We start from the raw sequence: 14,016 nt of genomic DNA, 5'->3' as shown, positions 1-14,016 counted from the left end.
AACTTCACCTCCAGTATCCTGGGCATCCTTCCCAACTTGGGTTAGGGTCAGTTAGTGCTACTGTAATGTGCGTAGTCCTAATATCCGTTTAATCCTCAAACTTTCTGCTGAAATTAACAATAACCGCACTGTCTGTTTTGAGACCATTACTGTGATTTAAATCCTTTCCCTCTGGGTTTCAGTGTAAGGTTACAAGTCTTTTTGTAACAGTCAGGGAACACTTATCAGAAGGGAGCGATTTTGCCGAGTTTCATGGGGTTTGAGCACGCTTTGGAATGGTCCCCAGTGAGAACTTCTGCAATGCCTCCAATGACAGTCTTTCTGCAGCAGAGACAAGGTGTAAAACTGACTCCCTTTGGGCCCAAGTGAAAAGACAATCTTGGATATTCAAGAGATTCCCCTTACAAAGGGACAAGTGGGAATCTATCAATTCCAACTCTTCCCAACCAATTTTAGTAGTGGTGTAGACAAAAATGGGCAAGAAGTTACACTTTACACACAATGTAGTCCAATAAAGCATGGAAGAAGAGCACCTGCAAATCCAGTTCCAAGTGATCTGTGATACTAGATGACCAACTGAACCTACAGTTCAGTCTCAGTTTTCATCAGTGTGTGGTTTTATGTTTACATATATTCAGGAGGGTTGAAAATGGATTTAAATCTAGGGTCTGTGCTGCAAGAAAGAATGCACTAATCCATGCTGCAATTATGTGACAATTCCTTGAATACCTCTTGCAGTGGGGCAGTAGGAATGGAACTGTGGCAGTGCGGACATTAACAAAACACTGCTGTGGGTGCCGAGTAAACATGGAGGTTTCCAACACCTACTGAAGTTATGGCTCTGTCCTCTCTGCTATTTTTATCTCTCTGCTAGCTAGAATAAAATACAATGCAAGCAGACTCACCTGAACTATAATCATTCTAAGGTTATTCTTTAGACACAGTCTTAGATAGCTCTGTGTGAGCGATATATAAAAATCCAGTATAAAAAATGCAATCTCAAATATTTAACTAAATATTATGGCATTTTCATAAGTTTTGCTTTTTTTTTTTTTTTTTTAGATATACAGCCATAGTATGCTAAATTTTGAAAAAACACTGCAGGTACTGATTTTAAAAAATCACGGTAAAGCTGTCAGCTACACTCATGAGGCTGACACTGCAATTATCCAAAACAGTTCTAAGAATATAAACATCTAGGCAGTCTGATTCCCATTTTGCTAGTTAGAGAGCGCTGGCATAAAAAAATACACTGCAGCAATGTATTATTCTGATTACATTCCCTGTAAAATTGTCTTGTGTGTCAGGATCAGTCCCTACTGTTCTGAGCTCATCTGTCTAGTGAGGAATCAGAAAAGAAAAAGACTAGATGGAATATTAAACACTTTCATAAAATGAGGGGGAAAGAGCACTAGCTTTTAAAGCAAAGCAGCATGTATCGTTTCTCCTTCCATTGGCTGTTTATCCAACATCAATACAACACTTTAGGAGCCAAATTACTAAACAAGCTGCCAATTAGGCTTGCAGTCAGCTGGATAGATTAGTGGCTAAGAGAGGCAGATACAAGATTTTCATCTCTTGAGCCAATTACGCAAGTGAATTACCATCCACAATGCTCCTTGGAAGATTTGAGGTAGAAAGACTGACTCTGCTGTGATAGACATAAGTGAGATCCAGGGTAGGGGGTAAGGGTTAGCAGGCTATGTATTGCAAAAATTACCCAAGCAAAAAGAGATCCTTCTAGGAAAGGATTTAAAGGATTTAAGGCTGCTGGGAGCGATAGAAGAGGAAATAATAGTTGTGGTATGCTCTGCAAAGGCATTGCTGTTCTGCTCACAAGTCTTAATCATAGAAAAGAAAGATGAAAGGCCAAGACTATATTTATGTACAGTGTCACTTTCTCAGAACTGTTTAAAAACCCATTTTCTTAACATCAAAAATAGTTCCGTGGCCAGAGATGAAATTACTTCAATATGCCTTTATTTGTTTCTTACAACTTGAGGGGGGGAAGAAAGGAGAAAAAAAAAAAAAAAAAAAGAAAAGAAAAAAAAACAACACCAAACACAAAACCAAGCATTTTCTTAAGTAAAGGTTAAGAGACTGAACCTAGCTGTATTCTGATTTTATTCACCCCAATATAAACCAAACATGCTTGTTGTTAGTCTTATCCAGCAATTGGACCATACAAATATTGTCACTATAGCGGTTGATGGCGTAGCAGTTCCTTTATTATTCTATAATAAATAATAACTTAATTGGTGAGCTTTTAAGATTTTTTTTTAGAAGCATTTTGCAAATAAAATGGATCTGTCACATCAAAACTGTGCATAGGCTCATTTGTTTCCTGCTGAAGATGATATACACTGGTGTAACATTGTTTCTTAAATATGAAGCAAATTTAAAACCTGAACTTTTGCAAGCTGTTGTATCCAAAAATGATTAAACAGATGTGGAGCCTGCAGCAGCATTAGACCTCTGATCTGATTTTAGCTTACAGATGGAATTAAATTAATTCATGGCAATCACTGTGAAATCAAGGGTATGGTACTGAATGCTAGTGTACTGTTTAACCAGGACATACCTGTCTCAACAGCTGTTAAGAAAAAATTACATACCTTTATTTTTCATTGAAACCTGCCTTTAGTGTCATCATAAATATCATACCAAAATTAAACAAATGTGGTGAGTTTTTTGGGTTTTGTTTTCCCCTTCCGAGTTTTGCCTCTCTCTACTCATAGGTTCCATATTCTGTGTGTGTAAGGTCATATGCATAATGCCTGTAGACCTTGAAGTGTGTCTATTCATATACACAAGGGTTTGAGGATTGGCTTGGGTTTTTTATTTCAGTTGGCAGTGTTGCAAAGAAAAAGAACATAAGTGAGGATATTTTACAGTGCTGTCTTTTCAAGCAAGTTACTGTTCCTCAGTGTTTGCTCCTCACTCGTGTAATGGCAGCCACTCCTACGTACAGACTATTCATCTGGTAGATCAGCAATCAAGTTGTTACGGTTGCTAAAAACATTTTCAGTCTGTAGAAAGAAAAGGCTCTACTCAAGAGATTCCTACAAATTATTAGTACAGAGACCGCCTGGAACCCCACAAAGCCTCATACAGCAATGTACTTAGAAAGATATGTCCCTGCTTATTTTTCTTAATCTGATTTTGCATAGTTATTTTGTGTGGGATGACACAGTGAGTTGATTTTGCTCTTGCTCCTGGGTGGGTCGAGTCTGAACATGTCTCAGAGGGTAGCACAGCCATTTTCAAGGCCAGTGTGCTTGGACCATTCTCTCTAACAGGCCCTACTGGCTAGTCCAAGAAGTGCCATAGGCATGAACTAAAAACTGAACTTGGAAGATTATTATTGCAAGGACAATTACTGCTTTTAATTAGAAAATAAAAGCCCAAAGCACAGGAATGAGGGTCAGGGGAATAGCAAACGGTGTAGCATGATTTTTAAGAGCTCTCTCCGGTCATGCAGTCAATCAGCAATGCAATATTTTTTTTCCGATTGTTTGACCGGTCATGGAATGGAGGAAGAGGGCAATACCACTCTCTATTCTTCTGATTCAAGTAAAATACATTGCATTACAGATAAATTTTTCAAATGATAGGTGAAAATTGCAGCAATATTAAAGACAGAGGTAGAGAATATTTATATAAAAACTGACTATACTGCAAAAGAATGGCCTGCATATATTAAATATTTTCCACAATTAAAACTATCTATATTTACCTCATTTGCAAGGAGGAGTAATTAGTCAATTAGTAATATAGGCAAGTTGGGTGGCGCTTTGGTTTTTCCTTATTCTTACTGCAATACAAAGCCTCCAAACACGTTATCCGTTGAATGGTGTATGCTGTTTGATTGTTTGCCCAAAAGTGAGTTATGAAGCCAGGTTTATGGTGATTTCTGCTCTTTTTTCTTTTTTCTTTTTAATTTGGTGACATATAAGAATAAAACAGATCTCTTCAGGGGAGGTTTCAGTCTTCTAACAGGAGTTAGAACGGTATGTACAGTGGTGGAAAGAACAGTTATAGTGTACATTCTAGAAGCAGTTATGTGTCTTTAAAAACAAAAACTATTCTAATTATCCTGTCAGTCACAGGAAAAAAAAAAAAAACCACACAGAAAACATTGAGCTACTTCAAAAAAAAAATCAAAAATAGAAACATCAGTTTATTAAATAACATGTCAGGGTACAGATTGTTCTTTCATGTCTTTTTTGTGAGGTTGCTCTGGCTGTCTTGGGAACTGAAATTCATATAGAAAGATAACATCTGTTACAGGAAAAGGTCTGTGGTTTTTTCCCCAAATAGACTAACAAAAAAGCTGTTTACGTTGTCTCAGGCTATGCCTTGCATACTATTCCAGCAGCATTGCTGTCTTTGACTAAGCAGCATTATGAATGGTTTAGTTTTTCCAATTCTTAGATGTCATGAAATACACTCTTACCCTTGCTCTTTCCTGCGTGGTGGAGCTGTTGGATCTTTTTTCCCTTTTAAGTTTTTCCCTTAATTGTTCCACAGACATTCATTGGAACGGTGCTCCATTTCTCACCATCGCTTGTTGTGAAAAGTGGACCAAAACACACTTCCAGGATTTTACCTGTGGGGTTTACCGGAACTTTTGTTGAACAGCAGCCTTTTTTCTTTCCCTTCTTTTGAGCTAGAAACTATAACTAAGAAGGTTGCGAAGCCTGTGTTGTCTATGCCAGGCAGTGTCAGGGACTCCTCTGTGTGAAAATTGCCTCTGCCTGTGGGAGCTTGAAAAGAAAGGAAATCTTGGACATTGAATTTTGTGTTGGACAGTTCAAGAGGAACCCTCTCGGGGACTGGAGGCTGCTGAGTTAAAAGCCTTTATTTTAAGCCTTGCGTTAAGCATTAAAGGATGATTCTCTCAATGCATTTCCCTTTTATTTTGACTTAGGAACTGAGATACTAGGAAACTGTCTACCTTTTATGTAGCCAGCATTTTAGTGAATATGAACAGATCTGTATTGGATAGTGCTGGAGTACTGTAAATTCATCATCACAGTCATGAGGTTTTTAATATGCACCTCTCACTTTGAACTTTTGTCTTTGTATGTGGTTTCCACTGTGGGGCTTTGCTTTTTTTTTGTGCATCTCATTGAGATAGATGAGGCTTTTCAGAAGTGCATGTTCAACTTTTCCTGTGTTCTTTTTTAGTAAGTTAATATAATGATGAGCCAGCTGCTTGTCAATGGTAAATTCTTGATTGAAGACATTATTGTCTCCAAAAACACAAAACCATAGTCGTCTTGTACAGTATTTTTCAAAAAGTAGCAGGCCAGAATAAATAGGTAGAAAGTTAAACAGATAATATTTGAATCTAGGCACATGTTGGGGTTGGGTTTTTTGTTCTTTAGTGAGGGGGGAGGGATGTTGAGCAAAGCTGAAAACAAAATCTAGCTGCCTACATGCAACTGCTTGTATTAGTTCAAAAACTTCATCCCTTTTTAAATTTTTTTTGTATGGTGTAACTTCCTAAGTTTTAATGCAGATTCTTGAAGTAAATCATTTGTATCCCTCATGCAAGACAGCTATATATGGGAAGGTTTATCCATGCATCATCTCCAAACTCTAGCTTGAGGACTTTGGTTGATGAGGGGAAAAAACAGCTTTGTTACTTGACTTCACTTTTTTTTTATGATGTATTCATGGAAATAAAAATTCTGTTATTAAAAAAATGAATCTGTTATGTTAACACTTGCAATCCTGATAACCTTTTCTGCCGTATGTGTGTAGCTTTTCTCAGAGATCTCAATGGTATGGAAAGAAAAGTGTAAACAACACTTAATGGCATTGAAAATACCAAAAGTAAACTTGGATATATCAAATCTTTCTTGCAACATTCAGTAAAAGAGAAACTGAGTGAAGATATAGCTGAGTTTGAGAATAGTAGACCACTTGTCTGTACTGTTTCTTTAATAGCTGTAATTGTTTAATAAAATATTTATTGTGTTTTATTGAAAGACATCTTGAGCATTGATAAATATTACTAAGAATGGAAGGATGGTTGTGTTACTATGATGTGCCTTGGCTTAGTAACTGTATAAGACAAGAAATTCAGGTAATCTTGCCAATGTATTGGTAGACTTGTTTAGGTGATGCATGTTCTTTGAGACTGACGTAAAATCCACTGTATTGGAATATAAAAGATCTGTGACGATATTTGTCATACTTAAAAACTGAGTGAGTCTTTAAAAACATACAAGTAAAGCAAAGTGTAAGACTCTATTATTTAGAATCATATGCAGTCAGGAGGTCAACATGTGCAAAGACAGCCTGTTCTAGCAACCTATTAGACGAATTAGGAGAATAATAAGGTTTAAAGCTTTAAGGGAGATTATCCAGCTCTTCTCCACATGGCAGGCAGTGCTGATTAATGCTGTGTGTTTCTTTAATCTCAGGGTTTGTAGGTGAAAACACCCAACCAATCCCAGAAAACAACATTGGAAACAGAATGCTTCAGAGTATGGGCTGGACCCCGGGAACGGGCCTTGGACCAGATGGCAAAGGGATAGCAGAGCCAATACGAGCCATCCAGAGACCAAAAGGACTCGGACTTGGATTTAGCTGACAGAAATGCACTCTGGCTGCCTGATAAAAATAAAGCTCAAAATTAATTTAAAAAGAAAAAAAAAAAAAGGCAAACACAGTATTTGTTGTGGTTGGCAAATCCAGTTATTCTTCTCTCAAAGATCGCTGAAGTCAATGTGCTTCATATTAGCTACACCAGCTGCAAGGTACAGCCACAGTGACAGAACCGGCATTCAAGTCTAACTTTATAATGGTGCTAAAATGTACAAAAACTTCTACTTTTTTATTTTCTGTCGTCTTGAAGTTTGTATTAAGCATAAAATTCAGTATATTCACTTTTTTCATAAAAGCTTCTGACACAGCAGGTTTTAGTATATAAGCAAATTTTTTTTGTAAGTATAATTTCATCTTGAGAGTCTTGATAAGATTTGTCAAGGAAAATGGAACTTTTTACAGCTATTGTGTTTTCACCCTGTTCAGGCAAAGTTTCCAAACCTGGTATTTCTAGTGTTTAACAGTATTTACAGATAAGCCATCATTTTGCCCATAAGATATACACATTTCCCACTGGAAGGTGATATGGTATGTAATTTTGTATAAGAGCATGAAAAATGGCTTTGTTGTCATAGGGATGCCATTCCAATACCATTATCTGGCAACGTATCACTGTCTTCTACATTCAAGCTCAAAAGTAAAGCTCTTATACTTGTTTTTACATTTACAGGATTTTCTCTTTTCAGAAAATGTTTTAAAAAGTTAAAGTTTATTCTGACTTTGAATTTCCCTTTATAATAATAATGCTCAGTGTTTCCACATTTAAGACTAGTTTGAGCTTTGAACCAGGAAATTGTGTTTTAAAGATGACTTTCAGTGTTTGTATTCTGGGTTTTGGCATATTTTAAACAGTGCATTGTTCAACATTGTGTTATCATTTGCTTTGTGATCATGCTTGTGCCAATGAGCCACAATCTTTAAGGATCATGAACAGTTAAAAGAGCAAGGAGAAGCAGGATTAGGGTGGAGGAAAGGAAGGAAAAAGATACTTTGGCATCTCCAAATCTAAGCTAGCAATTTAAAACACTTAATGAACCTTCTTGATTTTAATCAGTATCCTAATGTATCTAATGTCAGCAGAAGCAATTTCATTAAGCACCAACCAATCAAGCTCCTAGGGTATTTATTGGTCTGCAGTATAAAACAAATTCTACTGTAAAATTAAATGATAAGGCTGAAGGAAACTGTTGTTCAGATGGACTAAGGAGAAAATCCTGCCCTCCTCCCCACCCATCCCTGTAGTAGCTGGCAATATTTACCCTGACTGCAGAGGGAACAGGATTTTGTTCTCCAGTCTTTTTTTTCTTCAAGAGGAGGATCTCTCCCTTCCTCTGCTCCCAAACTGCAGAGAAAAATACTTACTTCCAGGCACTTGCAAAGATATTTCCTTAGAATAAAAAGAACACAGCTTCCTTCATGTGACTGTGAAATACAGAGATTAATTTTAAGAAGTGTTCTTATTACTTTTCTTTTTCTCTCAACCTCACCCATTTATCCAGAAAAATACTACTAGGAAAAGAAGTAGCAGCATTATACCATTGAATTTGCTTAAAAGAAATGTTCATGCTTTCTACTGTGAGTACTGTCAGTTTTGGAACATTTTTTCACAATACACATAGGGTAGAGTAAGAGGTTAGTACTGGATATTGTTTTTAATGATGGCTGAATGCACATGTTCTCTTAGTTTCAGGAGAACTATTTATTGCTGTTTGAATACTTGATATGATTGTGTGGTTTTGCATTTTGAAATTATAAGAAAATTTAAACAGATTTGGAATTTATAATCAACACATACACTTTTTATTGGAAAGTTTTGGGGCGTAGCATAATGTGAGTTTGCCACTTCAAGTAGCTATTGCACAACTAAGCTGAGTTAAATACACTCCATATCCAAAGGATTTCAGGGCCATATAATTGCAAAGAGCCAAGAGCCTGGAATTCTGCAGCCTGCAGAGGCGCCCACTTGTATAAGTGTTATTTACAATAATGTATTTGTGGCATGCTCCCGCTCTTTCAATGCAAGTCCTACTGAGACCAAATGCCAAGGACCTCTTTGTATTGTATACCACAATCAAAAATTCCTTAAATTAATTTTCAACGTGTGATTTGTGAAAGTGAATCTTTTAAGTTCTAGTTGTTCTAGCTCTATTTGCAAAACTGTAAAGCAATATTCATTCTCTGTTAAAATTCCATTGTTTTGCTTTGTTTACAACACCTACATATCTTGGGCTGGAAATTCTAAGTATGGCACATATAACACTTGTTTGAAGTAGTTCTGTGCAATTTACTGTAGCAGTAGTTCCTCAAGAAATCAGTCTGCAGCTCCAAAAGTACTTGAAAATGTTTCCCGTTTTAAAAAGAGGGAAGTAATGGATACATGTTGAGAGAAAACCTCTTTAGTCCATTCAACCCTTTATTCATCCATTCATGCAGATACAGTGAAGTAGCCAACCTAGTAAGCAACCGTAATGGAAGAACTATTTAGCCTGATTGGAAATCTTACAACTATTTGTTTTAAATCAGTCTATTAGTGAGAAACTATTAGACATTAAGATTAGTCAAATTGACTTCGATATAGAGATAGATACACTTTGTCTGTTTTCCAGCAGGTATTCTCATAGGTGCCACAGCTGACAGTCAGCTCGATCTGTTAGAAGCTGTAGAACAAAGTGATTTATTAAAATATTTTAATGTAGTGTTTTGAGATTTTTTTTTTTTGTTGCAGTAAAATTCCCATTCTGACTCACACTATCATGTCATTTCTGTTTTTCCACATCTCACAGGAGTGGTTTTAAAGATGCTGCAGGAGTGTGATTTTTGCACAGGTAAAACTAGTGTTAAGAAACAAAACAAAAATGAATTGTACTTTTTTCTTTTTTAAGCCATTGCAATGTCAGTTGGCTTTAAAACAGGTCAAAGTACTTGGATTTATTGGGTTTTTTCTTCAGGTCTTTGCCATACCTAACTTGCAGTCATACTATGATACCTGCTATAAAGCTGACTCACATTATTTTAAAATACATATACAAGTATTTTCAGATAATAATTCTTAATGGCTGTGACACTGAAGGGTTTTTTGCCTACATAAACAAATATGGGATCATCTTGTATCTAAAAGTTACCATCTATCACTTGCCAGATTCTTTCCATTTAGGTGTTTGATTAATCAGTGGCTCAGCTGTTACCATAATATTCTTCCTTTGCAGAATGTTTAGTAAAGAGACATTACATATTACCAGCATTGCATTTTGCTATTCATGTTCCATGGTGTGTCAAAGTTCTGTGAATTGAGCCATTAACTGTTAATAAAAGAAACCCATTGAGCGGTGTCTTATTTTTTAAATAAATATTTGTCGAAGTCAGAGAAGCATTATCAATATGCTCATTTTAACAAGTTTGTCTCTGCATTTGTCTTTCTGCAATTAGATCAATAATGGGTGTAGAATGGCAGTACATAGCTAATAATATGTATAGAATGCTTTGCTTTAACACCACAAATGCAAGATGAAATAAAATAAATAGACTCCATTCTTCATGGGTTTTGTATGTTCTTTTCCTTAAACTGCCCTTTTCAATAGCATTGTTATTGCATAGGTGAGTACAAAAACACACTGTTTCTGAAAATATAATTAAGGTTGCTAATACCTTGTACCAAGCAGATGCATATTATGTTAAAGCTTTTATTCTACCTCCTATGTACCTTTTCACTAGTACTTCTTTTCTAGGTTGTTGTTATTATCCAGCTGAAAAGGTTACACCACGATGTCAGGCAATACCTTAAGATGTTTGCAGTACTTTTGTTATCGTATTCTTCTAAGACATTTAAATACAAGTTCTCTTCACTCTTTTAAGTATGTGTATGCTTTGATAACTGTGACAGGACCTTGTGCTTTCTCTTCAAACAGTTTTCCAAAACTCTTCCTCCAAGGAGAACTCACACAACTTTTGTTTTCCTTTCCCTCTCCCCACCCTCCCAGGGCAGTTACGGTAAAGGCATGTCAGAAGTGGGGACCCCTTCCCTCTTACTCCAAAGCCGAGAGACTTTTTAATGAGACTTTGAACCCTAGCAGAGTTTTCAAGAGCCGTGGTATAGTTAGTGCACAACAATTGCGTTACCCACAATAGAGTCCCATACCTAAGGGCAGTGTGTATGTTTTCAGTCTGAAAAAACAGAGTCTTGAATTATTTCTTTATCGACTTGTAGTCCAGCTGTAAAGCTGATGTAAAATGCTTAAAGAGAAAATGGCATTTTTAAAGATTGTTATATGTTTTTGCTTTGAATTCTCCTTGCAAAAGGTTTTATTGGGGTCGGGGGTGGGGGGGTACAGGTACAGTATTTAAGATTGGGATTTATTATTTTTTTTTAATGATCTCTGTACCAGAAAAAGTCTTGGAGGATGTGCAGCAATTTCACCATGGATGTTCTGCTTGCCTCAAGTGGGGTTTTTTGCTAAAAAAAGAAAAATATGTAAAAACTTTACCAGCATAGAATGATATAAGCTGTATCTGCTATCTAATAAGCTATAAGAGAGTTTGTCCAGTAAAACTATCAAGAAACTTTTTAATGTAAGTGTGCTTTAAGTTATTGTGGAAAACCTTACAAAAGCAACAAAAGTTTCATGATGGACTGGTAGTAGGTAACTGGTGGAAATGTTTGGGCTTCCGATGTTTCTCCTGTCCTACAACAGAACAGATGTTGGAGGTATTTTGACTGTGACGGTATATTGGTTGTATTTGAATATTCAATCTTTAAGTAAAAGGCTGAAGATCACTGGGATTCTGTAAACTTGATTTCCTGCACCTATGAGAACTGTGTTTATTAACAGCTATGAAAAGTGGTTTGAATTCATGTGAGGTATTCCATCTATAGAAAGTTATGATTTTGGCCTGACTGCTTATAGCATTGTTATGATGAATTTAAGTATTGGGGAGTCTGACTTCTGAAACTGTGAACATAAGTCATTAGTCTTTGAGGAATGTATATTTTATTGTAATATATTTGCACTGATTAAATATGTGAGCTTATTAAACTATTATTTTTCAGAATATTTCATCATAGGTATGCTCAGTTTATTTGTGCCTTGTCTTCAGTGTTAGTGTTGTCTTTCATCCTTAATATTTGTCCATTTTTCTGAAAAAGTGTAACCCTATGTATCTTTTAAGCAATTATAACCAGTGTTTTCTCTCTTAAGGTGTAATGTCATGTATGTGCTAAGTGATGCTACTCAAGTTTTTCCATCATTTCTACTAGTCCAGTGAAGTTGTTTTTCAGTACCTCCATAGGCCAGTTTTCTGAATGGCCTACTGCTGCCTTCATCAGTTATTTTAAGAGAGATTTTGACACTGAAAACTTGCAATTTCTTTAACCTGGGCAGGCTGTTGTGTTGGCCCTTCTCTTTCCTGTGGCCCCAAGCTGATGAAGACTGGAAGATATGTAATGCTCTGTGCACATAAATATCTCCACTGACTTCAAGATGTGAAGTACTGCATAGGTCTAAAAATAAGCATTCATGCAAGTGTTTGCAGACTGGGGCCTTAACTTCCTTCCCTGTAAAAGATACAGGTCCTAAATTTTCCATGGCATCAGAGTTCCTGGAGTCAGCTGCGCGTTTGCTGGATCGTGCTGGCTCATCTTCAGCACCAAGTTTCTTTAGGGCACCTGTTTGGCTGCTGTAACGTGCAGGTTGGCTCCTGGTTAATGATGGTCGGTCTATCTGTCCTTTCAGTACCAAACGCGGTACATCCCAGCACTGCAGGGAGTCAGGGTGCCATTTCAACCTGGTCTCTCTCCATTTTGCACAGCTCAAAATGACACACAAGGAACCACTCACACCAGGTTGTCCAGGCCACAGTCAACACCATCAGGCAGCCAGTTCAGTACTGGGTAGTTGATTCTGTATGTATCATGTAGTCTTTCATTCCAGCAAAGTAACAAGAAAAAGGAGAAGAAAAAATATAAAATGTTTTCCAGTTCAAAAAGGTTATAGCAGAAGAGTAAGAACTGTAGATAATGGAAAGGATCAAAGTCACTTTTGAGGCTATGACATAATGAGAAAACTGAAATACTCTTAAATTTGGGGGCAGATGAGCAAGGGATAACATGCGTCAGAAGTATGTGGAGGGAAAATGTAAGTGTCCCAAGTAATATTTTCTCCTATTTACAAAAAAAAGTTTCATACAAGATAAGAACAGCAAGAAATAAGTAACCTTCATTTTCTTTTAAACTATTATTATGAGGGATTAAGACACGTGCTATAAGAAACTCAGTGCCATGAGATACGGAGTCAAAGTGTTTGGCAAAATAGACTCAACGTTTTGACCCATGTTTGAAGGATACTGGCAGCTTTAGTACCTGAGGTAAGTTGAACTTCTCATGTATCTACTGCTTTGAATCCTTCAAACTTTCTCAGTGAGTCATCTTAGTCAGCTTATTCTATACTTGCCCACTCTCAAACATCCTCCAATTTCTTCTCGGACATGTCTTACTGTTGCTGCTGGACCTCAGATTGTTCCCTGCTTGTCCATTTCCACGAGTTTTGTTTTCTGCTTTAATGAGCTGTGAATTTTTTCATTTAACTTCCTTGGAAATTGCCTATAGTGTGATTTTAACAAATTATCCTATAAGGTATATTTAAGTGGTGCAAGGAGATTCTTTGAAGAATTGAGACTAACGGGTGGGGGTTTTTTTCCTTCCATAAAATGTTTCTGCATTTAGAGCCTTGATTTCTTTGAAGACCCTCAGTGCTGTTCACCATACTCCCATTGGTTTCTCTCTTGCACAATCTTGACTGTTTTCTTACAAAATATTGTGTTGGAAGGCACAAGAATTTTTCTGGTTGTGTTTGCAAGTATACACATTTTCAATGTTGAGCTTTTGGTTTCAAGTCTTAAGAATTAAGTTTGAATTCCACATGTGTTGCCTTATTTTTTTCAAAATGTTCCAGGTTACCGCAAACATCTAGATGTTCTGCCATTTGTGAAGGCAGTCAGGTATCTAAAAATTTTCTAAATGCCAAACTCTCGGTATATGTAATGCTGGCCTTCTCATTTCTGGTAGTGATAGATATGATCTACAACATACGTAAGTATAGCTAAGACAAGATGTAAACATTTCTTGAACATGAATACCAGTTATGTTAGTTTGGATTAAACTCAAGTAGTTCCACTGTCTGAGAGAACACTTTCATAATCTGTCATAGATTTCTTTTTTATATGCCATGGTATGCTTTATTACTGAAATAAGAGATTTTGAGAGTGAACCAATAATTATTTTAAGTGTTTTCTTAATGTGATGTACATAATAAGTAACACAATTACCAGGTTGCCTTTATACTCATTGTGGTGTGTAAGTTGATTTATTTTTCATCTTCTTTTTGTCCATGAGCATATGAATGGTAG

General features: G+C 36.5%; 1 protein-coding gene across 2 annotated transcripts in view; it reads left to right on the top strand.

The window, feature by feature from the left end:
- The window catches only part of GPATCH2 (G-patch domain containing 2), a gene marked incomplete at its 5' end in the record, with an annotated part of 120,853 nt that extends 113,729 nt beyond the window's left edge, over window positions 1-7,124 (top strand). For both annotated transcript variants that reach the window (XM_081998062.1, XM_081998061.1), the window contains one exon: window positions 6,435-7,124. In XM_081998062.1, the coding sequence (XP_081854188.1) occupies window positions 6,435-6,604 (170 nt within the window). In that variant the 3' untranslated portion in view covers window positions 6,605-7,124. The remainder of the gene's footprint in view (window positions 1-6,434) is intronic.
- Between the last annotated feature and the right edge of the window lie 6,892 nt (window positions 7,125-14,016).

The sequence above is a fragment of the Phaethon aethereus genome, assembly GCF_964289735.1.
Source record: "Phaethon aethereus genome assembly, chromosome: 3".
NCBI lineage: Eukaryota > Metazoa > Chordata > Aves > Phaethontiformes > Phaethontidae > Phaethon > Phaethon aethereus.
The sequence above is the reverse complement of the archived record's forward strand: the minus strand, read 5'-3'. Positions and strand labels throughout refer to the sequence as shown.